We start from the raw sequence: 24,815 nt of genomic DNA on the forward strand, positions 1-24,815 counted from the left end.
TAGACAACAAAAGATTTCAGTATTTTATTGAATTAGACCACAAAACTTGAGTTAATTAAATGAAAATTAAGGCTACCTGATTTTGTTTTAATTAATTAATTAATTAATCTACACCCGCCTTTTTCGTTTCTTACGAATCACTAATTCACTGCCCCCCACCTCCATGTGAGTCCCTTTCCTTCTCTCTTTTTCATTTTTTCTTCTTCTTTTCTCCACAGAGTTCTATAAATCTCCATTAACTTCGCTCCGAAAATCCTTGATCATAGTAAAATAAGCCTTCTTCTCTGTTCTTCACTCTTTGGTTTTCTTTTTTGAGGCCTTAATGCCTCGAGATTTCTGGAAATGAGGTAGATTCTGTGTATTATGCGGTCTCTGTACCGGGATTTTCTTTGCCGATGAAGGGTTTCCCTGCTTCTTTTTTCCTTCTATTTTTTGTGGGTCTTGCCACTTTCAGCTGGGTTTTGGCTTTGCCTCACGATGTGTTGCCGAAAGATTCTGGGAAATTCATCTTAGGTTTGGGCACCCTTCTCTGTTGTATTTGTTTGTTAATTCTTTTCAGGATTTGATCGTTTATTCTCGTTGGGTTGGGATTTTTCTTGTGAATTTTATTGATTGGTTCTGTTTCTTATGTTGGGTCTGTTTTGTTGTTGAAAATTACCACAGTTTTAAACTTCTAAGTTTTGTAATCTGTATTTTCTGTTTGATTTGGTCTGAAGAAATGGGTGCTTTCGTCTTACTTAAAAGAGGTTAGAAGTGTTTTGTGGCATATTCAGTCATTTTGTTTCTTAATTCCATGAATTGACAAGTTGAACAATTTGGGTGTCCTGAACTCTTCTTCTCTTGTGCATCCTAAGTGGTCACATTGTGAAGAATATTTATTCCCTGTTTGTTGGATTTTGTTTTAGTGGTCGGTTTCTTCTGGCAAATGCTAACTTGTTCTTGGTTGGAAACAAAGTGTTTTAGTGGTCGGTTTCTTCTGGCAAATGCTAACTTGTTCTTGGTTGGAAACAAAGTGTTTCTCTCTCTCTCTCTCTCTCTCTCTCTTTTCTCTATGGAGCTTATAGAGCTCTGGTCTTTAGGTAGTTTTATGTTCGCTTTTTTGTTAAGGAAGCTTTATATTTGCAGGACAAGAAAACTTGGGTCCTTGGAAGAACGAGATATTGGAGACTGCTGAGGGACCTGGATCTGCAAATAACAACTCTCAGAGCCCTCTTGTATTGGCAGCAAATAGAACAAGGCGCCCAGATATTCTTCACGGGTTTAGGGTGTATGAAGGTGGCTGGGACATTGCCAATCGAAATTACTGGGCTGTAAGTTCTGTTTACATAGTCTTATTTTACTATTTGTGTTTGGTATATTTTGCCTTGAATTCTGCTATTCAATACGATTTCTTGTAATTAGTTTGTGTTTGTATGCTAGCAAGATATATCATTTGGAGTGGTTAGAAAATCTTTGGAGACTTACTGTATAAATTTAGTCCCACACTGTTCAATTTACAAGACTACTGCTAACTCTTTAGGAAATGAGAGAAGATTTAACAACGATCGGCATTTCTCATTTGGGTTTATTTTACTTAAGTATTTAACTGAAGATGTTCTCTAATTGATAGATTGATTTATAGTTAACCACTTGAATTAAGGAAGTTTGTTTAATGTTGTGGCGATCTGCAAATTTATTGTTATAGATGGATGCCTGGAGGCAGGGGTAGACTTCAAGTCTTACGCCTCCAGCCCGAAAATATCAGAGACATCAAGTAGTGATTAATTTCTTAGGAGCTTCAAATATCTGCAGTATCTTTTGTTGTGTCTTGAAAAACCTTCACACTATGTCTCCAGGGATCTTACATTTTAGTCTATGATCTTTGCATTTATTTTATGTTAATACGTTTCTGCAGTCTGTTGGATTTACCGGTGCGACTGGTTTCATTCTTTCCTTCTTCTGGTTCATTTCCTTCGGCTTTGCTCTTCTTGTTCATCGTTGCTGTGGATGGAAGTTAAACCTTAAAGGCGAAGAATCAAAGACTTCACATTGGATTTGCCTAGCGTTACTTGTTGTTTTCACATCTGCTGCAACGTAATACTCTCCTCTCTTGCCTTGATGATGTACTTAGATTCTGAAACCAAGTTTTCTTTCATTTAAAATTTCTTAGAACTCTATTTTATTCACTATCTTTTCACAGGGCTTTGGTGTAGCCATTATAGACCCAATTTTTACATAGAATGCATTAAAAGAGAATGCCAATATCTTTTACTTAAATCAAGATTCACAGTATTATTTAGGACATCTTTAAGAGCTGATTTCTAAACAGTCTTTTGATTTCATGTATGACTTGATATTTAGAATTAACAAAGTTATTCTACTAATTTAAACTTCTATGACCATCCTTGAAGATATTTTTTGAAAACACTTCCCAAACAAATTCCTATGTATCCCTCTCCTCCCTAGGAGAAACGAGTTTAGAAACCTATCGACAGTTGGTCCTCTGTTTGTCTTGGCCAATGTTTCTGTTGGTTTTATTTTATTAAGTATATTATTTTGATCTAAATTATGTTGATTTTGTCTCACCTTCTTTCTGACACAGCTCATCTTTCTTTCACAGAATTGGCTGCATACTTTTATGTATTGGACAGAATGATTTTTACAATGAAGGTTTGCACACTTTGAAGTATGTTGTAAACCAGTCGGACTACACTGTGGACACGCTTAAAAATGTTACGGAATATCTCTCACTTGCAAAGACCATTAATGTAGCCCAGGTGTTCCTTCCGTCTGACGTAATGAACGACATTGATGAATTAAATGTGGATTTAAATACTGCTGCAGATACAGTGGCAGATAAGACAAGCTTAAATTCTCGTAAAATAAGAAAAGTTTTCGCGGCTATGTATGTATCTTCAAGTTGTTCCTTTCGACCAAGTTTATGTTCTTTTATGATGTCAAAAAGCTAACTTACTTTTGTGAGTGCAGGCGTTCGGCACTAATTACCGTTGCTGCAATCATGCTTCTTTTGGCTCTCATTGGTCTTTGTATGTAAATTCCTAAACTTTTTAATAATGGTTTAGTTTTCTTGTTTATTGAACTTTTTCGTCCTCTTTTACTCACTGGCTCGAATCGTTGTTGCAGTCTTGTCCTTCTTTGGATACCAACATGCAATCTATATGTAAGTTTCTGTCAAAAATACTTATTTTACTTTTCGGATTCGTCTATATATTTGTAGAATAACATTTTGCATAATATTTTGCAGATTAATAATCAGTGGTTGGCTACTTGTGACAATTACATTCGTTCTTTGTGGATTGTTTGTAATTCTTGACAAGTAAGTTGGGTTTGTTTACCATTTGAATATATCGCTTATTTATAACTTCTTTGAAATCGAAAGTTCATTATTGTGTACTTTTTGCCCTGTTTTCTCTTTCTTAGTGCTGTTTCTGATACATGTATGGCAATGGAAGAATGGGTAGAAAATACACATGCGGAAACAGCTCTTAGCAACATCCTTCCATGTGTTGACCATAAAACCACAAACCAGACATTGATCCAAAGCAAAAAGATCGTCAACGACATTGTGAATGTTGTCGATCAATTTGTTTACAACTTTGCCAATGCAAATCCACCCTCGGGTTCTCCCAACTACCGCAACCAGTCAGGACCTCCAATGCCAGCTCTCTGTTACCCATACAACTCTCAGCTGGAAGAAAGTAGATGTGGTGATAACGACGTGACTATTGATAATGCATCAACGGTAAGATTCACAAATTTTAACTCGGTGTTTATCTCCGCTGCCAATCATCTTTCTGTGTTTATTTCGGCAATAACCGGTGATCTGGTTACAAATGCAGGTGTGGCAGAAGTTTGTGTGTGAAGTATCGGAATCTGGGATTTGCATCACGGTCGGAAGGGTGTCACCGGACATCCATTCCCAGATGGTGGCTGCAGTGAACGAGAGTTATGCACTTCAGCATTACACTCCTCCATTGCTCAGCTTCCAGAATTGCAATTTTGTAAGGGAAACGTTTCACAACATCACCACAGCTTACTGCCCTCATCTTCACCATCATCTTAAGATCGTGAATGTTGGACTTGCAATGATTTCAGTAGGAATATTGTTGTGTCTGTTGCTATGGATACTATATGCAAACCACTCCCAAAGGGAGGACGTGTCTGCGAAGCTATCCTTTTCGTTAAACCGCAGGAGAAACAGTAACCAAAATACGAATAACAATAATGGCAGCGGAAACGACGAATCAACAACATCAAGCATCAGAAGCATAAGAAGTGGAGTTTAGAGAAGTAGAGAGAGAGATTAAAGAAAAAAAGAAAAGGAATAGATAGGAGGTTGGAAGCTTAAGTTTCCTCCTCTTGAAATGTTAAAGTTGATAGCTATATTACATATGTAAGTATATACCCCTATTTCTAGGGATTAAACCAAGATGGAGCGAAGCACCATTTTGTGTTAAAATATATGTCGTTTCTCGTAAATAATCATAGAATTTTTCTTTTTTTTTTGGGTCCATTTCGTTCTCATTTCTACTATCTAGTTTTGTTTACTTCATGAGATAAAAAGTATCTATATTTTTCTTTTTCCCTTTTTTGACAATGAGAATTATATCGATTGTACAAATATTATGTTAATATTGGACATTTTAAGTATTGAATATTAGTGAGAAGGACATAATTTCCTTTAATTATTTTAGAAAATATGATGTAATGATTTTGGATTGATGTTATTTTAAGGAATATTTGATGTGTATATAATATGCATGTATTATTTCATTTGGATAGGGAGTTAAAAGGATAACATGACATGACACACTTGATGGTTATAATTTATAAATAAAATATATTCTCTTTTAATAATATTTTTAAGAAATATATTTCATTTTTATATCTTTAAGTAAAATTTCCATTGATAATTAAATGAAAATATAGGGTGAGATATATATGCTGCTTTTACATGGTTTTGATATAAATTTGATGTTTTTTGATAAGAAACAGAAATGTATGGATAATGGGAAAAGAAAATGCATATAATAATTCTATCATTTCATTTTTATTTAAATATTGAAAAAAAAAACAATTATTTAAATTTATATATATAATTTTCTAGCGATTATCTCTTTTTAAAAATTGAGCCTATTCACATATTAAATTTTAAGGAAATCATACTCATATTTCGAGTAATGATTATCTTACCTATTCAAACATAAATCTCTATTGTCTTCCACATTTAATTTTCATGGTCATAAAACAATACTCATAAATGAAACAAATCCTTACAGATATTCGAAGTGTTAATCAATGTTCTTTCCATATAACCATTGAGATGAATTGAGTTATTTTTGTTATGCATTCTACTAAACTACGATAACCCAACATTGTGTGAATTGATTGTAGGTTGATGCATTGTGACGATCTCAATTTAACCATTATTTTTCTAAACCTCAATTTGATAACTATTTTATTCTTTATTTGGAAGAGATTTTTATCTTCACCGCAGATACACAAGAAAACCAGTAAAGCTCTTGGAAGTAATATGAATGTTATATCATTATGAATAGAAAACAAAAGATCATGTTCATGGATTTAGAACTTACAACTTATGATCAATTATTGACATTTCATGATTTTTGCTTCTCATTTCTGAATCTGATTCCACTGTTGAAGTTCTCTCTGCCACAGGAAACACATCAAGAAGACCATGAACAACTAACCACTCATTCAAATACATGTTAGGATAGAACACCGCAACTCCATTGATCTTCAACATTCCGCTTGATTTCGTTACATGAATTGTATATCCTTCAGAATATGTTGATAATTCTGTGCCATTTTCAAGATCCACTAGATCATTCCATGAAATTCTACACGGCAAAATCTGACGAAAATACAGAGACGGATAGTCGGTGAACTTATCAACGCGAGTCTCTAGTGCTTCATCGGAAGGAGCAAACACGGTCATCATCGATGATTGACCATTACTAAACCCAAGAATTTGAGATTCAAGAAACAACGCCATTGAAGAATATCCATTAGATCTTAGGATTTCTATCGCTTCACCAAACGGATTCCTAATCGTCAATAAATCACAACGAAATTTCATATTCGGACTCTGGAATTTTAGGTCAAAAAACTTCTCGATACCATAAACAACAAGCAAACCGTCGTCGTAAAACGGTGAGCTACTAACCTTAACTCTGTTCAAAGAAATTACGGAATCGGATTGAGGAGTGGTTACCGTAAGCGATTGAGAGGGCAACATAGTGGGAATCTTGGTGCCAAACGCGAACGATCTGAGGCTTCCGGGAGATAAGTAGAGCGGCAAGAAGTGGAATCGAAGGAGAGAGAGCGAAGGCTGACCTGATTGAACGAAAGAAGTGTCTGGAGGTGAGAAGATTGTGATCGAATTTGACTGAGAGAGTAAAGATTCGGCTATGAGCTCAAGCGTAAGAGCCATGGAGACGAAGCCATTGTCGGACAAGATTTCAGCGGCGTCGAGGACGGTTTCTGAGGTTAAAGAGGAAGAAAGTGAGAAGAGAGAGAGAAGGATAAGAGAGATGAAGAGTGTGGAGGAAGCCATTAATGGCGGCTGTGTTTGTTTTGAGCTTCAGACTTGGTTTAAACAAAGAAAAATGGGAAACAGCAGATAGATGTGATGAACGGTTTTTATTTTGGCGGGAAACTGTTTAAAACGTGGCGGCCGCTGATACGTCGAATCAGTCGTTAATAAATTGTTTTATTTTCGACATAAAATTTTTGCTTTTTCTTTTTCTTTTTGATTTTTTTCATATTCTATTGGGCTTTCTTTCATCAACGTTTTGTTTATGGCCCAATATCGGCCCATCTTAACAAGCCTGACCGGCCCAAAAAATATTTATTAGTTAGAATTAATGGGTGTGATATATAGTATAGGCATGCCTATAATATTAGGCCAATAGAAATCAACAAAAAGAAAAAAAAAATCAAAAGTAAACGCATCCACTTTCAAATATAGTCTCCCTTAAATTTGTATTTACCGATTATATGAAGTTAATATCTTTTATAGGATACTTTCAAGTGTCGTCCTCCTAAATTTGTACTTACCAATTACATGAACTTAATATCTTTAAAGTTCAATTTTTACATATGGTTTGATCTTTAAGGTTGAGAAGTCGTTTACCTGATCAATTTGCAAAAAAGCAATGCGGTGGCAACTGTAGTTAAATAGATATAAATTTGAATTGATTTTTCAAATGTTTTACTATTAAAAAAAATTGTTTTGTTTTCTAAAGTAAAATCAGTGTATATTAATAATAGTTATTTGTCTTTTCTAACACTTTTAAAACACTAGGAAATAGAAAGATGGAGCATCTCTTTGAAACTAATTAAATTTTTTTATGAGATTAGTTGAGGTGCTCATAAGCCGATCCTGAGGTTCACACAAAATTTAAAACGATCCTTTTTTAAACTTTTCAAACCCCTTGTAAGGTAACAAAGTATTTAACTTTTCAAGCCACTTGTATAATCTACGGTAAGTTTTTATAGACTAAACAACAAAGCTTAGAAAACTTTAATTATAGCAATTGACTAAGATTTTAACATTATTTTAAACAAGCATAATTATCAAAGGCTATAAAGAATTCCAAAATCACATTCCCCAAAGATAATCTACCAAAGAAAAACAGCCAGAAGCGGATATTCTCGTCTGAAAGCCAAAAAATAATCATAAACAATATTTTCAACCCTCAGTTATGCTAAATTACAAAAGATTCTCTTCCTTGTTTTTTTCTCCTCTTCGACCCTCTTTCTCTCTCTCTGGAACAATCAAGCTTAAGCTACATATCACTGTGAGGTGAAAATAAAAATTATATGTAAAAAAAAGGTTTAGGATGATTTGTCTTCAAAAATAAGTTCATGACACGTATCGGTAAGATTAGTGTGTGTGCCGCAAGAGACTTTGAATTTGAATACACCCATTAAACCTCATCTCAGGCAGTTGAATACTTCAAATCTTCTTTGTGTTGTCGAAAAGTTATGTGGAAGCTTACCATTATTTTACTTCTGTCTAGTCGTGACCTTCTGAAAGCCTTAGCCCCGAGCTTCTTCTTGGCCTGAAAAAGGTAACGATGGAACATCAAATTATAAGATGATATTTGACACAGATATTATTTGACCCTCTTCTTTCTCTCTCTCTCTCGATGCCTTTCATTTTTAGTTTTTTTCCCTATTTATGCCTTATTAAGTCTTCTTGAAAGAGCCAATTACCCTCTCCTAATAATCATATTTCTTTAAAGAATGTCGTTGGTGGTAATACTTCCGACTCTTTTGCTGTGAACGCCAGTAACAAGCAAGCACTCCAAAAGCGCAGCTTGCAAGAGCAATTGCCAATGCAGCCCCCACCGGCACTGCTACCGCATTTGTTGAAGTTGTTGGCTCATCGAGAACACCATCGGCACCAATGGTCCCAAGTGCACTGTTGCTTTTGTATAGAGAGGCAAGCGTTCTACCATAATAGCTGGTCAGGAATTTATGTACTTCATCCAAATCCCATTCGATCGGCTGGCTGCTACGAGAACGATAGCATGACATGCAAAGTTGTCTTGGAGGCCAAATCATCTTTGGAAATTTTGGATCTGCAGTTCCCATGGATTCTTCTTCTTTCAATAATCTATCATTGACTTTGTTGTGTGCCCTCCACAACCAGAGGGCAAAGTCGCGAGCTTTGTTGAAAGGACTAGACACGCTGAAAACAGGACTCTTGGTTAGATGGTGAAGGTATATACAGAAAATGAAATCAAATATTTGCTCCAGGCTTACCTTGAACACATTTCGTAAAAATGCTGGCGACATTCCTCACAAACAAAGAAGTTGTGGATGAAATCGCAGATAGTTGTGAATGCAAACTGGCTTTCTCCATCCTCAATTTGCACAGAAAGGGAATGCAGTAGAACCCATAATCCACAACTGCAGACAGAGATACAATTAAGCACAACGTTTTAGTAATCTCGTTCGTGGCAGGAAAGAAACAATAGAACCTTAGAGTAGTTGGGGGGCTCTTGTAATGGCTCGTCTACCTTAGGTTCTATATTTCTCTTTTGCCGAGAACATAATTGTTTTTAGAATATTTGTTGGGTCTCATTCTACTCGATTGGAGTCATTTCTTTAGCAGGATGTCCTTTTCGGGGCTTTTTTCAAGGTGTTATTGTATGTCTCCCTTTTTTTTCCTCTCATTTTTTCTCATTGAAAGTGGTATTTTCATGTGGTAGGCACTGAACCAGAAGACATTATCACTAGTGTGTTGCAAGATCATCGGAATTTTTCCCCAAATTAAGACGAAAGAACTGAGAGTAAAAGTAATTTCTAAAGACAGACAAACTCCTATCTGCACATCAAATTAAAGCGCAAAGATAAAACTTACCTAAAACCCCTCGTATCATTCTTGCTACCACGACAAAAAATCTGCAAACATGACATTCAAAGATAATCAGAATAATACATGCTTTTGTGTGTATGATAAGAGAAGGGAGCAAATTAGCAGCAGTGTGTAACTGCTCAAGGATAAGATGCTAAGATGGTGACTTTTTGTCGTTAGGAACTATGTACAGTAAGTAAAGGTATGGTGTAAAGAGAGACGAAGTATTCTGTAAAGTGAGAAATCAATGCCTCTCAAACAATTGGAGGCTTTGAAACACAGTCCAATAACTGATATCAAAGCAACAATCTTAAAATTGGAGGTTACTTCCCTAACTCTTTTATTTTAGGAAACAAACAATGTAATTGATAAAACGAAATTACAAAAGTTAGACCTAACCAGAGGATTAAAATGAAACTATCTCTAACTGTTCTAAAGTTGAAAAGTAAGTGCGGGGGAAGAACTTTTGCACAGTCCAATCAATGAACAAGTGCCCACCTTGAGATCTATCAAAAAGAAATTAGCCACTGAATTGAGACAAAGGATTTCCAGGAAGCCCTTCAGGCCTTCACTATAAATCGGTAAGTACAGATTCTAAAGCTTTGGCATACCATCAATAAAATAAAGACTAACCATGTCAGGCATGCGATAGAAAATGAAAAAAACAATTCATATCAATATCAAGCCAACACCAAGAAGTGGGTCGACAAGATAGCTCAAAGAAAAGAACTCATAATTCCATTAGCAGTCAGGTTAAATTTCATCATTTATGTACCCACCCAATATCCACGAGGAACATCTTTTCCACATATCTGAAAGTTCTTAACAGCACCTTTTTCACTAGCAACCTCTTCTTGGTTCATATCTGCAGGGTTCAGCTCATCGAAGTTTACAAGTATCTCTGCACTACCTTTTCGACACCTAACAGAAGTAACATCTCAAAAATGAAACTGGAAAATATTACTTAAGCAAAAACAAAGAGTAAATAAATAATGTGTTTTCACCTCAAGGAAGGATGATGAACCACCAGAAGTTGAAGAAACTTTATAAGGGATGCTCGAGTTTCAGATTTGATCATCTAAAAGCATGCATGTAAAAGTTATTGATCTATAATTGTTGTCTATATATCTCTATATATACAGTATTAGAAATAAAATAAAATAAATAAATAAAACCTTGTGTTCCAAGATAATATCAAAGGCAATGGATGTTGCCTCCTCGACATCATAGACTGCTCGAGCAATCTATCATTAACAAATACATTTCTGTTGTTAACATCAAGAGTAAAGAAAAATGATTCAATCTATAATATATTCAAATCAAAGTTTTATCATAACGTCTGAACCAACCTGTCCTGGATCTGAGATATTGGATGATAGATTCTGCTCATTTTCAAATTTTTCGTCATCCAAGCCAATTGAGCTGCAAAAGCCAGTTGACTGTTTATTATTTGTCAGCTAACAATCGACAGTGCAAATTAAGAAATGATTGGAAATACCTCCTACCTGCCCATTTGCTTGTTTATCCAACTTAGTAACTTTTCTGCAGTCCGTCCATTCTCAATATTACGTATTTCACTTTTCTCTTGCTTAGGATCCCAACTTCCAGACACAAATTTGGAAGGAGGACCCCAAAAGAGCATAGGATAGTGGCCTACCGAAAATCTATCACAAAGATTGGTATTCATCTGCGCTGGCAGACAAGCAAAGGACAAGGAGTAATCATCAAGATGCCTTCAAATTTACATATTCAAAATTTGAACAAGGAGAAATAACATAGATATATATATATAACCAGAACTATCCCTCGTCTTGGACCTCATTTAAGAATGTGTAAGTTGCCCGGAGAAAATGTTCAAAATAATTAGATAAGAGAAACTCAACCTCAACCAAAATAGTGAAAACTAAACAAAAGATTCACAAAACTGAAGCCAACACTTTGACTAAAGGACAAGCGGATATCATCCATCAATATCTCAAATGCATGCAGGTTCAAAAGGAAGTTATATAAACCATTCATTCTACGGACCCAGAGTTGGATACAAGATACTAACTCATACCATTAATGGTTGACACACATATATGGTTGTATTTTGACATATTTTAAAAATTGGGGAGTTTTATAAGATTAAATCTAAATTTAACAAATATTTTTAATTTTCATACTCATTAAAGACTATAAAAAAGAAAATAGTAAAATAGAATGTCACAACATGATATGCTTTATGTTTATGAAGCAGACGTGTGATGATGACCTCCCGAGCAGCTTGAAGTATTCTTGCACGGTATGATTAATATGAAAGAAGCAGACAACAGTTTAAGATGGCATTTAAAATTCTTCTTTTCCCAATCTATATTCATTAATTTAACTGCGTCAAATACTATAGGATTTTGCTTTTAACCCAAAATAAGACATGTTAAAAGTGTAAAGCTGAAGAGCGGCAGAACCAACCACGAAGGAAATGAAATTTTAAAGAACGTCCTTTTGAATCAAAATCATTAAAGGTATTGAAACTAGTATATTTCTAATTCTCTGCACACTTAACACTCAACACATAGAATGACGTGCTGTAAAATTATACCATCACATGTAGAACCAAATAAATAAATAAATATAAAAAATAGAATAACAACAAGAACAATTATTAATTAATTAGAAAAACTATGAAATAGAAAAAGAATCAAAATCTAACAGAAAGTTTTTATCGTGATGAACTTAATGTATCGGTTGCAGCTACTTCAATTTGGCATGGAGCAGTCATGAGACTACCATTTTACTTCAAGAAACCCACTAGCCCTAACAAGCACGCACGCTGACACAACAGAACACGGTGATATGTCAATTTCTAAAGGCTAAGGTCAGACGTCTCCTTTGGACTTGTAGCCTGGTTGGAAATAAACAATTTGACTTTTTGATGTAGGTACTTAGATTTTTTTTCTTGGAAATTCGTACTGTACATAGCTTCAAGCTGAATTGTTCTCTAGAAGTTCTTTTGCAATCACTCAATCTTCCCAATTAGCTAGGATAGTGGGAGTTCTAACCAATCCTTTGATAAGGGAGACAAATTGTCCTCATGTTTTCCGTGGTTAATCCTATGCACTTTTTGTGAAAGATAGTGATTTCTAGCAATACAATTTAATGAAAAGAAAAAAAAAAGATCTAATGGAGGAAGAACGAAGCAAAAGCACATTGTTTGATTTTTCAATTTAAAAGAACACTCACAGAAAGTTCAAATGAAATATCCAAAAATAACAAAAACAATAAGTCCGGGCTTAGAGCAAACAGATTTCGTGTACGGAAAGGAGACGTAAGAAACGATATGTAATCCAGGCATAAACTGAACAATTGTGAATTATAAATTTGAAAAAAAGGTCCATAAATTCAGCATTATTTGGTTCCAGCCCCAGGTGGGGATTAGTGCAAATACCAAAAGAAAAAGAGTAAAGATACAACTCACACAGGCAAATTATAATACAGTTTTATGATGTTATCACTAATAGATTGCTGACGGAAGCAACCTCTTCAAGGTGCAAACCACTAACCATAATGCCTCGTGGCAAAAATGACACAGCATAAGCTAGCTAAAAATGAAATTTAAGAAAATCAAAGAGACAAGTGGAATTACTTCAAAGCTCCCTAAGAGTTATGAGATCAATATTGCAGAATCACTATACCTTCAATGCGCAGTCCACTCTTGTCATTAATACTTTTCCTGGGTGCACAGCATTGGGTCCATTGAAAAGCCTAGCAACTTTTTCATAATGGGGCTACGGTTTGATGTTCAACCAAAAGCACAATTAGATTACAAGTATCTGTAGCTCATGAACAAAAATTTGAGTATCCGAATATGATAACTAACCTTATAATTTCTGCACGCAGGGCACCTGTAAAAGTAACAATTTAAAAAATATCGCAAACGTATTTGAACAGAAGCATTAAATTATAGGAAATAGTATATCACAGGTACATTTCAATATTCTAAATACTCATTTGGAATCTCTGGAGAAGAAGAAAAAGCACATCACAAGTCATATGACACAGGTCAAATAGTACGTTGGATTACTCTTCCTCAAACAAATCATGGACACCCGACACAATCTCTCCAAGTAACAAGCCAGGTCCAAGCTCTAAATATCATTGAGTCAAGTGCCATGGTTTCTCATTGACAAAAAAATTAACACCCAAACATGAAACTCAAATTTCCTTAGCTCCTAACCCAAGCATGCATAACATCCAACAACCACAACCCTTCAACGCAATTTGAAAGAAAATCGCCAATATTTTCTAAACAAATAAATAGAAGTAGGAAAATCAATCATGAAAAGAAATCCTAACCAGTGGGCAAAGAATTCAACAACCGCAAAAGTAGCTGGAGTATCCCTAAGAACCGCATCGAAATTGGTGGCGTTCAAATCAACGGCGTAATCTTCAGAATCCCCGTTCTTATCAGGAACTGTTCTAAGGATCGAACGCGATCCCAACGAAACTCCCAACCGCAACGCACTCAGACACAAAATCAAAACAAACAGCGTCCGTGACATTGAAATGAACAACCGGCTGCAATAAATGGTTCAACCGCAAAGGTGGATAGAATCCTTGGAGGATTCAAGAGAAAAAAAAAAAACAGATGTACGATTCTTCTAAGAGAAATTAATTGATTCAACAAATTAATGAAAACGACCGGTGGAAAATTTTGAAGAGATAAAGAGATAGAGAGAGATCTGAGAGAAAAAGGGAAAGAATATGCAGTCGCCGGAGGTAGAGCAGTGAAAAAGACCTCCGACTGTCGGAAATTGATTGGAGGCGAGTAGAATACACGCGCGGGAAAAAGGGTGGGAGTTACGTCTGAGCGATGGGTCATGTTATCGGCGCCATTTCGCAAATTCTTAGGACGGTTTACGGAACTGGACCGGTTTGTTTCCATTTTTGCAATTACCATTTTCCTTTTCTTTCATGAGTTTCCTTTCCTTTTTTTTTTTTTTTTTATCGTTTTTAAATATAGAAAAATGAATAAAAAATGAAGTAATTTGTGTAGACTAAAATATTTGATTATGTTATGATATTTTGTTATGTCCTTAACAAATTATTATATTTTTCCTTTTTCAATTTGATTTCTATTATTTAATTGGTAATTAAAACCTTAACTCAACTATTGGATGTATATATTAATTACACTCACTTTTTGTCAAATGTGGGGTAGGTCTCTAGACTTTATAATATATTCAATGGGTTCGTTTACATTTTAATTGTTGAGTTTAATACGTGGATAAGACTTTAGAAAAAAAATTATTAGGATGTAATTGATTGTATGTGTTTTTGTACGTTCTGTTAAATTATTTTAATTTTCTCTTGTTTGAAAAATATTCATATTTCTTTTAAATGTTTTAATGTATTTTATTGCTTATAGGATTTGATGTTATAGTTTACAGGTTACTTAATACGAATCAAGGTAATATATGTTTTGGGGTATACAAATGAACAAGTGGCTAAAAATATTAAACATGACATGCAATGAAAGATTTATTTTAGTTGAGTGCGAATCATAATTTTATTAACACAAGTATCTATATATTCCCGATGACAAGAGATTCTATGGTTCAAATCCTCTACCTCAAGTTGTACTTAAAAGACCTTTAAAAAAAACAAAAGTTATACTATTTTGAAACAGTTCCTAATAACTTAATCGAATAATATACACTGAGAGAGATAAATACTAGCAACTAAATATAAAAGAATATATTGGTCTCTACCTGTTTGTTAAAGCAAACAACTTTCGAACAAATCAAAGTATGCAGTAAAACACTCAATAAAGAGAACCAAATGCCCTTAAGTTAGGTCACTTCTTGAACCATATTTATTCAACAAAACTCGAGAATACTAAACGAGCCGACCAATGAACAATACGATTAACTTCTCTACAAACTAACTTCAAATATGTTTTCAATCTCGCCCTAAAAGGTCCGTTCAAACGACATTCATAAGAAATTAAATATGCTTAACTACCACGTTGTGCCAAATTAAGATGTGAAGTGCCAACCATTGTACTATATTTACTAAATCTTGCATTGTGGAAGATAGTGCTGAATTATATCTTCATCTATATTTGCCAAATTCTTGATCTCAACCAACCAATTAACAACTTCCTTTCCTTACAAATTACTCTCACACTCATTCTTCCTTCATTTTCAAGTATTTCACTTGAATTCCATACACCCCACATGAAAATATTTTAATTACTATTTTTGCTTGTCTAACATTTTGATTAAAAAAAAAAAAAAACCACATCCTTACTAAATAAAATCATGTTCGTGTTGACTAACTACACATTATAGTGTTATAGTATTGTATTTTTAAAGTATAATAGAATGTAAAGCATAAAGACTTGATGTCCTACATAGCGATAGACTCATAGTCATGTTGGCCTATAATTTTATAATTTCACGTAAGAGTTAATTTATATCGATTGGTTAAATAGCACTAATATTTTCAATAGAAACAAATAGTATTTAAAAATAAGTTTCGATAAAAATCAAATTCAAACGAGTAGCATGTTCTAAATATAAATTTATCGATTAAAGGTTTGGAAGAAAATTAATAACTTTTTTATATTTGTTATTTATTATTCGAAAATTGCATCACATTACAAACAAATATAGAAAAAAATAGCTTATAACTTATATTTTTTTGCATATTACAAATATGATAAGTAATCAGGACTATCAGAGTAATATACACAATACAGTCACATGGGTCCTATTATCGTAATTTTTTTTATTTTACTATTTTTTGCAAACGCGGATTTATTCTTATTTATTTGTGTTTATACATTTTTGACGATGAGGCTTAAAAACTGGACCAATCGGGCATCTAATTTGGGCTGGGCTTTTTATACATTGGCCCATTTGTCCAAAACAAAAAAAAAGAAAATCTAAAAACGCGTCGTTCACGAATCACGTCTCTCCAACTACCGGACACGGGACACCGATACTTATTCGAAAATTTTGGGTAGAATATTCGAATTTAGGGCTCGCATTGTAAGAACTATTCTTCTAGATTTACATGCAAAAATCATATTTCTGATACAAACCGGTTGTTTACGTTTCGAATTTATCTTTGGCAGACCTCTGTTCGTTACACAGGTACTCCCAATTTTTGTTATTTTAGTTTGCATTTCGTTCAATTACTCGCATGGGGTTGGACTTTGTTTGTTCGGTGGTGTTGCTGTCGTTGAGAGTTCATATTTGAAGCTTCTTGTTGATTTTTTTTTTTTTTGAGGAAATTTGTTATTGAATCAATGTGTTTTGGGATGAGAATGGCTTTTGTGCTAATTTTGCATTAGAAGTCGAGAGAATTGAACGGGGATTGAAATGTTGACTTTGATTATTTTTATTTTTCAGATTTACGAATCTAGTTATTTCATTTCTGCGTCATACTCGTTTGGTTTTAATTAATTATTTGAATGTTTAGTTCAGAAAGATGAAAACCATGAGAATGAATTGTAAGAAAACAAGTAGTCTTAAAACTCTGGTTTGTGAAAATTATGTATAAAAACTACTCCCACCCATGAACCCTATTTTTACCTACGGGTTTATTTGTCTTGTTATTAACTCGCCAAATTTTGAAAAGAAAAGAAAATAGTCGTTAAAATATTGTTTTTGTAATTTGACTAAAAATTTAAGTATTAGTTAAGAAGGATAATGAACTTGGCAAATCAAGGTGGGAAAAAACACAATTTAAAAAAAACGAAAAATCATATGGTTATCAAATGAAACATTAATTAGTTTTTAATCACCATATGTGAAGGAAGGGTGGATTACTGGCTTGAGAAGAAAGGAGTTATTAGATTAAAGTGGCATCGTTCGGCTGCGTTTTAATTTTACGGTTTTTGTTAAAGGAATTTAAATTGTCAAGAAGAACACGGGGTATTGATAATTTGGTTATTACAGAAATTTTCTCCCATTTCATGTTCTCTCATTGTTATTCATTCCGACTTCCAAGTGTTGTTGCCTTTTTATTGCTATTATTGCCTTATTATTTACATAGCACTACTAGAGCTGTTTCGGTGCCAGTTTAATTTCCTCCAGGGTACGGTATGTAACAGTATACTACTGGGCCGTCATAACGTTTCTTGCTAATATAATTATTTACTTCATTGCATCCCGTTTTACCAGTCTTTCCAATGGTTGGTGACTTTCATAATAACTTCTTCAGCATCTCATGTTATTCTTGGTTGACCAACCTAAAATGCTATAGATTATAATTGTGCTACTTGCATCAAGTGCCCTGTTTTATGGATCACAGATATCATCTGCACAATTGGAGGCGACTTTATACCATACTACTCATTAGTGAGAAACGAAGTTACTGTATCCACCTTCAAGTTACCCAATGAAGTTCCTAGAATACACCCCGTTTGATAGGTATACCTTGTTAAATCAAATCATGGTATTTCATTGATTTTCCCTTCTGATATTTTCTACGCATACTTATTTTTTTGTATGACTGTTATTTTAGGTTGAATGATTTCTTGAGTCATTTGAATCTTGGAGAACGTACTATCAAGGGATGTCTCGAAGCTTATTCTTGTATGTATATATGTGGTTGCATGTAGAACTGTATTTTTGTTGTCAATATATTTCAGATTTATTGAAATGTAAATTTTATTTATTTTTATGTTCCTTTAGGTAAACATACAGGAATAGATAAGAAACTATCTTTAAGCTTGGAGAATGAGGTAAGGATATTTGATGTTTCAATCTATTTATATCATGTTCGCATACTATTGAGTACTTATCAGATGTTTAAAAACTTTTTTACAGACATTTATTGGAAGTTTATTCAATGTTTCCACTACACACGTATTTTTGGACTCATGCAAATAATGGGCAACATTGCTTCAAACTTCCCAATTTTCAATTTTTACGTATGCCGTTACACATTATATGGTTCTATATGTGGATATGCCATGCGTTTGAAGTGAGAAAATATGGTTTATAGCTAGATGCTTTTGTTTGGTCGAGGATGTGCCATGCTTTTAAAGTGAGAAAATATTGGTTTGTCAATTTATTGTCTTCTTGTTTTTTCAGATTCTCGACTATCTTGGGAAATCATCTGATGCTGACTCTTCTTCACCAGATGAATTTTTATTGAGCAGATCAAGGTGAAGAATGCCAGCCTCGATATGATGTTCTAGGTGCTTAATGTATTATATGGTTCTTTGACACGTTTTACTTCATGGCAGTCGAAAGACACTGATATACTTGGTTCTCACTCTCAATCATGTGTACCCGGATTATGACTTCAGGTATCTGCTAAAATTTTTGTGTACGACTTCATGCATGCCAAAACCATTTTTTGTCACGAACCTTGACGGAGGATTATGGGTAATGCTACTGTCAGCTTATTGGGCGGCATGGCAACCCACTTTATATTCCTACCTTTGTAAAAATTGAATTGGGAGTGTTGTCAAAAGGATTGACAGACAGTTTCAATGAACTGTTGCTCTAGTAGCTGAGAGTTCAAGTCTCTCCATTTCCCGAAGTCTAATACTCTCCAGTTAGTGCGTTGGTGCTGAAATTTTTACATTATTTGAATTATACTGAAGATTCTATTTAGTTTCATTGTGCTTCCTCACTATGATATTTTCATACGTCTCTGTTGTTTGCTAGTGCAATGCAAGCTCACCAGTTCTTTACAGAGGAAAGCTGGGACAGTTTTAAGCAAATCTTTGATGCTTATATGTTAGAAGCATCTAAGGTAATATATGCTCAAATATTAATTTTGGTGTTAGGTTCAGTAGTTTGACCAATGAATATTAGGATACCCCTGGATGTGGATCAGATTATGTCTACATTCTTTTGGACCCTTTTGTTTTGTTGATTTTGATTGTTTATGGGGGCGTGACTATTATGATGCTCTTTATTTACTTGTGAAAAGTGGAGAGGGGAGAAGGTTGGACACCTAATTTGGTTGCCGATTTCTGTATCATAATGTTTGACAATAATGCCTCGATGAAGTACTCATTAACCAGCAACTTCCAGTCGTTACATTTGTAATTCCTTGGATCACTGATTGCAGGAATGGAATGAGAATAATGAGGGTGGTTCTTTACTGGAAATGACATATAAGGCTCTTGATGAGGTATGTGCTTTTTTAAATGGATATAGATGGTGATATTAGGCATATTAACGACATCTTGTCATTCACATGCAGGCTGTAAAACTAGCAGAGTGTGAAATCTACAGTTACAATCCTAATTCTGATGCTGATCCCTCAATAGAAAGAGGGGCAATGTATGTGTTCTTATCTATCTCTTGCGTAAAATGTTAGTTCAACATCTAGAATTGTAACCTTTGGTGATACATCTGTGTGTTTCATCAGATGGTCCTTCAATTTCTTCTTCTATAATCGAAAGTTAAAGCGCGTTGTTAGCTTCCGCTTCTGGTGTTTAAGGTGCGTAGAATTGTCGGTTTCATCCAATTTGAAATGACTTTTGAAATACTTTCTATTAATTTAACACCCGGTTGTTTGGTGCGGCAGTACTTTGGTGGCCGAGGGATTTCATCTGGACGGGACGGGTTATGAGGAAGATGGAGATATTTTCGATAACATGGATATCTGAGACACATAGTACTGTAAGCAATTTGTGCATAAATGGAAGACTTCTTGAATCATTAGCTGATTCTTGATTCCTTAACTAACTATTGAAGCCACATGGTTTTTGTGTTAGGTTCATACTTTCGCTCGAACCATGTTCATATGGTGGGTTGATGTTTATTCTTGTATATAGGAATAAAATTTATAATCCATCCTTGATGTAATCTTAGGGACCAAGTTTTCCCATTCAAGATGGGTGGATCAAATCGAGAGTATATTTTATGTTAGTTGAGTTATGCTCACTTCGGTTTTTAAGAGAATTTGTAGAAGAAAATTGAGCTATTATGTAAGCAAAAATAAAAAAATATCTAGAGGAATAGAGTTACTTTTGTATTGAATCATTGATTTAATACCCATTATTCAAAACCCTGCTGATAACTGTGACAGGGAGAATGGTTCTTGGAAATTAATTTGCTTTGTTTGAAGTTAAATATAAGAATTTAAAAATAAAGAAATTACGTCATGTTTTGAACTTTATATTATCCTATAAATTTGGATCTATAAAATACATCGAACTAAAATATAATACAAAGCCATTCAAACGATTTGGAAGGACTTAATTCTTGTTTTTGGGTGCTCCGAAGTGGAATATGGAAAATAAGGGTCAAGACAAGCTGGATCGAAGTCTCGAATGGAACTATCGACAATGTTTAGATCACGATTGGAAATGGAACATCGTGAATGTTTCTTTGGTGATTGCTTTGTTTATATAACATTTTTGCTCACTCCCTTTCTTTAGTTGTGTTTGTTTTGATTTTACCTGTTGCTCTGTTCTTATGGCCAATCTCTCGATAACGAAGAAGATCCTTTTCAAATAAAGCATCGAAGTCACAATCTATATTTAAAGAAATTTGTGATGTGGGGCAGAGCATCAATTCATGGATATGTAAACACTTTTTACCAAACCAACTATAAAATAGTGTGCATTCTGTACTTGTTCTGTTGTGCCCCAAAATCTTGCAAACTTTGAAAAAGTGAAATATATGGGTCTTTAAATAAATACCATTTTCTCCAGCACTTATTCTGCTTTTAATTATTTGGACTTTTGTACTTTTCTCTTTTTAAAAACAATCCTTTTTTATAATTAATGATAAGATTCCTTCTTCCCCCAATTTTTTTTTTTTTTTTACCATTTTCATTTCTCAACCTACCACAACTTCTTCTCTATGTACCCCATCTTCTACTTTTTCTTTTTTCTTTTTCCTTTTCTGAAAGATGGATTTTGTATATAATGCTTCCAGTTGTAAATTGTAATTTAATATTGATATTAACATCCAAATTAGCCCTTGTTGATTTAATCGTTTCTTTTAATTTATTATTATAGTTCTCGTCTTTTAAAATAACATTTTAATTGACAATCACATTAAGAAAATTAAGAACTGTCTTTTTGTTAGATAGTAAAGAGAAAAGTATGTTTCAGTTTTTGAATGTGCAGTTCGCCATAATTTTTCATTTGATTTCTATATTTAAAGTGTAAAAATTCTGAGTATTGTTTTCATTTAGTCTAATACTCCAAAATTTACATTTCTCTCGTTGTCCACTTTTACTTATCTACACTAATTCTTTTAATAATTAATTTAAAATAACTTAAATCAATAAAATTATTTTTCCTTAATTTTTTAGTATTAAAATCAGTTAAAATTCCAATATTGCAATCATCTTTTATTAACTAATCAAAAGTTAGCCATGCTCGAACATTAATTATCTAGGGATAAAAATGTAATTTTCTTTTAAAAAATCTAGGAGTTAAGAACAAAAATATAACTTTCTTAGTTCAAGAACATATGAAATGAGAGCGAGAGATTATGACAGCCAATCTTTTAGTCAAATATATACGTTTGAATTTGAATCATTTTTCTAAATTTAAGTTAATTTAAAAGAAAATTCGTACAAACATGTCTGGAATAAATAATGAATTGATACTCAAGTGCGTCTCGAGATGGTTTGTCAATATTGAAAATAACAAAAGAAAAAAAAAAATTGAACATGTCCATGTGCATGTGACTATGGAAAATAGCAATGGTAATCTTGGCAATGGGCTATTGGTTGATCCATCACACATTATTTTAAAACACAAAAAACCCTCCAAGACCTCAAAAAGGTGACACTTGTTAATCAAAACTTGGATGTTGGTATCTTCTCTTTTAATTTTTAAATACCTTTGGTCCTTTATAATGACAATCCATATCATTAATTTACCCTTTGATTTTGTCCCACTAATTATATTTTTTCCAAAATTCAATCATGCAAATAAGATATGTATCATAAAATTAATCATCTCCCAACTTTTGTGGATTGGAAAATTTTTAAAAGTTACCAAGGAATCATCTCATTAGGATTAGCTTCATAACATAACTTGAGATTATGATGTGAAATGTATATAAAATGACCATAGGATAGTTTGTGTATATCCATTATTCGTCGGTCCAATTATCTAGAATTATACAAATATATTTCAATAAATTGATCTCGTAAATCATATAATGAATGGATTTAGTTATGCTTGGTGAAAGTATATTTTGAGCCAATCTAAACGTGTTATAACCAGTTTAGGTATATGCTTTGAACTAAAAAATCTTTACTCAATCTTGTTTATTAAATTTAGTGACAGATCCATACATTTTGTTCATGACGGGCTTCATAAGTTAGAGACTTGAACTTAGGTTTAAAAGGGATTAGAAGACAATTTTACTATTGAGCCAACTTTTGATATATATAGCATAAAATTGAGAATGACTCAAACCCTTAAGTCTGTATTAAATCTATCAATGGTTGAATTCAAAAAATAGTAATAATAGTAAAAGGATTGCACATTTTGATTCGTTGATTTAATATTTTGAGTTCCAAAGATAAACTCTTCACAATTTAATAAAAACATGTTAAACCTCAACAAGTGCAATGAGATAAATGATTGGTGTTGGAGTAAAAAATATTGAATGCAATAAATATGTAGATGTTTGGTTAGAAAAATGCATCATATGAGAGCTCACATGTGATAAAAAATAATTGATTACGTAAATACGGAGATTTGAATACTTATTATGTGCCAAATTACCCTTCAATTATACTTATTATTTTGACGGTTTCAGATGGATTTACATCAAATTATTTAATTTACATCTATATCTTAGATTTATTCTCTCTATATTCTAAAAAAAAACAACTTTTTAATAAATGACTTATTATTCGTTTATTCACATATATAAATATAACTCAATTAATCCAAACATATTTTTAATTCTTAAAATAATTTTTTTAATTGTTATTGTCATCCTTATAGGTTCGAACAAGAAAAAACAATGCATACAAAATGAAATTCAAATTACTAATTAGGTATCTTGGGCATGACTTAAAATCACCCTAAAACGAAATTTAATAATATTGATTTCCACCCTACGATGCGAATACACTTAACAAGAAATAAATAAAACTATACAAATACAAAAAACATAAAAAAAGAAAAATAGTACAACAACAATATTTGCTCATTTTCTTCACTCCTTCAATATTCCATGGTTGATAATTCTTCAAAAAAATTAAAAAAAAAATTCCTATTTGGAATCAAATATTCATAGTTGGTTTAATTATAAAGTTATCCTTCAATCACTACAAGAAAATGGCCCATTCCCGACGCCGAAAATCACGTCGGCATAAAAAACGTCGGGAATAAGGGCTTTCCCGACGCCATCAATAACGCGTCGGGAGATGCGTCGGGAAAACAATCTTTCCCGACGCACCACGAAGGCGTCGGCAACAATACGTCGGGAAAAGGGACTTTTCCCGACGCCGTGCACAGTGCGTCGGGAGAGGCGTCGGGAATAGGGGTTTTTCCCGACGCCACGTAAAACGTCGGGAAAAGGGGTTTAATGAGCGTCGGGAATTCCCCTTTTCCCGACGCATTTTGGGGGATTTCCCGACGCCTCGTGACTGCGTCGGGAAATCCCCTTTAAATTCATTTCGGTTCTGTGAATACAGAACCGAAGCCGAGAGGAGAGGAGAAAAAGAAAGGAGAAGAAGAAGAAGTCGCCTTGCCGCCGTTGTTTCCTTTTGTTCCGCCGCCGTCCGTCGCCGACCGCCCTCGCCGTTGTTCCTCGTCGCCGTCTGCCACGTTAGGTAAGTGAAATATGTAAATTTATTTGATTTAAGTTTATGTTTTAGGGTTTTTTTTTGATAAAAATTAGTTTAGGGTTATTTTTTATGAAAATTAGTTTAGGATTTTCTTTTGGAATAGATTTTTGTTTGTTAAATGTATTTTTGTATAGAGTGTGTGTAATTTGTAGTTGAATTGAAATTTGAAATTTGAATGGTTTAGGATTTTTGTTTTAGAAAATTGAATAAAATTGAATGGGGGTTGAATTGGGGGAGAGGTTTATTGTTAAATTGAAAATTGAATTGGGAGGGGGGTTTATATTTGAATTGAAAATTGAAAATTGAAAATTGAAATTGGGGGGGGGGGGAGGGGAATTTAGTTGAATGGAAAATTGAAATTGGAGAGGGGGGGGGGAGTGGAGTTAATAGTTAAATTTAAAATTGAATTAGAGGGAGGGGGTTTAAGTTAAATTGAAAATTGAGATTGGGGGGGGGGGGGGGAGGGGAATTTATAGTTGAATGGAAAATTGAAATTGGAGAGGGGGGGGGGAGTGGAGTTAATAGTTAAATTTAAAATTGAATTGGAGGGAGGGGGTTTAAGTTAAATTGAAAATTGAGATGGGGGGGGGGGGGGGGGGAGGGGAATTTATAGTTGAATGAAAAATTGAAATTTGAAGGGGGG

The 24,815-nt window shown here is 33.8% G+C and overlaps 4 protein-coding genes across 8 annotated transcripts; 2 read left to right on the forward strand and 2 right to left on the reverse strand.

Annotated features, from left to right (window-relative positions):
- On the forward strand, positions 1-4,513 carry LOC103489338 (uncharacterized). 2 transcript variants are annotated; one of them, XM_008448471.3, is made up of 9 exons: positions 1-513; positions 1,126-1,310; positions 1,895-2,073; positions 2,600-2,884; positions 2,968-3,026; positions 3,124-3,160; positions 3,245-3,316; positions 3,421-3,742; positions 3,840-4,513. In XM_008448471.3, the coding sequence occupies exons 1-9, from the start codon at positions 396-398 to the stop codon at positions 4,284-4,286; spliced, it is 1,704 nt and encodes a 567-aa protein (XP_008446693.1). In that variant the 5' UTR covers positions 1-395; the 3' UTR covers positions 4,287-4,513. The 2 variants fall into 2 exon arrangements, with proteins under 2 accessions (XP_008446693.1, XP_050947003.1); XM_051091046.1 differs by having other exon boundaries at positions 160-513; positions 2,582-2,884.
- A 1,007-nt stretch (positions 4,514-5,520) lies between these two features.
- Positions 5,521-6,594, reverse strand: LOC103489337 (putative fasciclin-like arabinogalactan protein 20). The gene has a single exon (XM_008448470.3). The coding sequence runs from the start codon at positions 6,575-6,577 to the stop codon at positions 5,591-5,593; it is 987 nt and encodes a 328-aa protein (XP_008446692.1). The 5' UTR covers positions 6,578-6,594; the 3' UTR covers positions 5,521-5,590.
- A 1,080-nt stretch (positions 6,595-7,674) lies between these two features.
- Positions 7,675-14,308, reverse strand: LOC103489336 (sulfhydryl oxidase 2). The gene is made up of 12 exons (XM_008448467.3): positions 13,724-14,308; positions 13,248-13,272; positions 13,063-13,155; positions 10,894-11,075; positions 10,738-10,810; positions 10,564-10,632; positions 10,393-10,466; positions 10,168-10,309; positions 9,395-9,435; positions 8,794-8,940; positions 8,291-8,719; positions 7,675-8,087 (listed from the first exon to the last, which is right to left on the reverse strand). The coding sequence occupies exons 1-12, from the start codon at positions 13,927-13,929 to the stop codon at positions 8,042-8,044; spliced, it is 1,527 nt and encodes a 508-aa protein (XP_008446689.2). The 5' UTR covers positions 13,930-14,308; the 3' UTR covers positions 7,675-8,041.
- A 2,029-nt stretch (positions 14,309-16,337) lies between these two features.
- On the forward strand, positions 16,338-20,382 carry LOC103489335 (uncharacterized). Of its 4 annotated transcripts, none has more exons than XM_051091048.1 (12): positions 16,348-16,527; positions 17,668-17,808; positions 17,903-17,973; positions 18,073-18,122; positions 18,475-18,548; positions 18,630-18,692; positions 19,057-19,144; positions 19,466-19,528; positions 19,601-19,680; positions 19,769-19,840; positions 19,928-20,022; positions 20,118-20,382. In XM_051091048.1, the coding sequence occupies exons 2-11, from the start codon at positions 17,777-17,779 to the stop codon at positions 20,007-20,009; spliced, it is 675 nt and encodes a 224-aa protein (XP_050947005.1). In that variant the 5' UTR covers positions 16,348-16,527; positions 17,668-17,776; the 3' UTR covers positions 20,010-20,022; positions 20,118-20,382. The 4 variants fall into 4 exon arrangements, with proteins under 4 accessions (XP_050947006.1, XP_050947005.1, XP_008446688.2 ...); XM_008448466.3 differs by having other exon boundaries at positions 17,690-17,808; XM_051091049.1 differs by having other exon boundaries at positions 16,338-16,527; positions 17,690-17,808; positions 19,928-20,382.
- The last annotated feature ends 4,433 nt before the right edge of the window (positions 20,383-24,815 follow it).

Source organism: Cucumis melo, chromosome 10, assembly GCF_025177605.1.
Source record: "Cucumis melo cultivar AY chromosome 10, USDA_Cmelo_AY_1.0, whole genome shotgun sequence".
Lineage (NCBI taxonomy): Eukaryota > Viridiplantae > Streptophyta > Magnoliopsida > Cucurbitales > Cucurbitaceae > Cucumis > Cucumis melo.

Excerpts from the sequence above, each read along its gene's own strand:
- LOC103489338 (XM_051091046.1), top strand. The coding sequence starts at position 396 with ATGAAGGGTTTCCCTGCTTCTTTTTTCCTTCTATTTTTTGTGGGTCTT. Across the intron at positions 514-1,125 it reads TTCTGGGAAATTCATCTTAG|GACAAGAAAACTTGGGTCCT; the intron begins GTTTGGGCACCC and ends TTATATTTGCAG. Across the intron at positions 3,161-3,244 it reads TACCAACATGCAATCTATAT|ATTAATAATCAGTGGTTGGC; the intron begins GTAAGTTTCTGT and ends AATATTTTGCAG.
- LOC103489337 (XM_008448470.3), bottom strand. The coding sequence starts at position 6,577 with ATGGCTTCCTCCACACTCTTCATCTCTCTTATCCTTCTCTCTCTCTTC.
- LOC103489336 (XM_008448467.3), bottom strand. The coding sequence starts at position 13,929 with ATGTCACGGACGCTGTTTGTTTTGATTTTGTGTCTGAGTGCGTTGCGG. Across the intron at positions 10,310-10,392 it reads GTTCATCATCCTTCCTTGAG|GTGTCGAAAAGGTAGTGCAG; the intron begins GTGAAAACACAT and ends TACTTCTGTTAG. Across the intron at positions 8,720-8,793 it reads TTTTACGAAATGTGTTCAAG|CGTGTCTAGTCCTTTCAACA; the intron begins GTAAGCCTGGAG and ends TCCTGTTTTCAG.
- LOC103489335 (XM_051091049.1), top strand. The coding sequence starts at position 17,777 with ATGAAGTTCCTAGAATACACCCCGTTTGATAG. Across the intron at positions 18,123-18,474 it reads CTTTAAGCTTGGAGAATGAG|ATTCTCGACTATCTTGGGAA; the intron begins GTAAGGATATTT and ends TTGTTTTTTCAG. Across the intron at positions 19,681-19,768 it reads TCAATAGAAAGAGGGGCAAT|ATGGTCCTTCAATTTCTTCT; the intron begins GTATGTGTTCTT and ends GTGTTTCATCAG.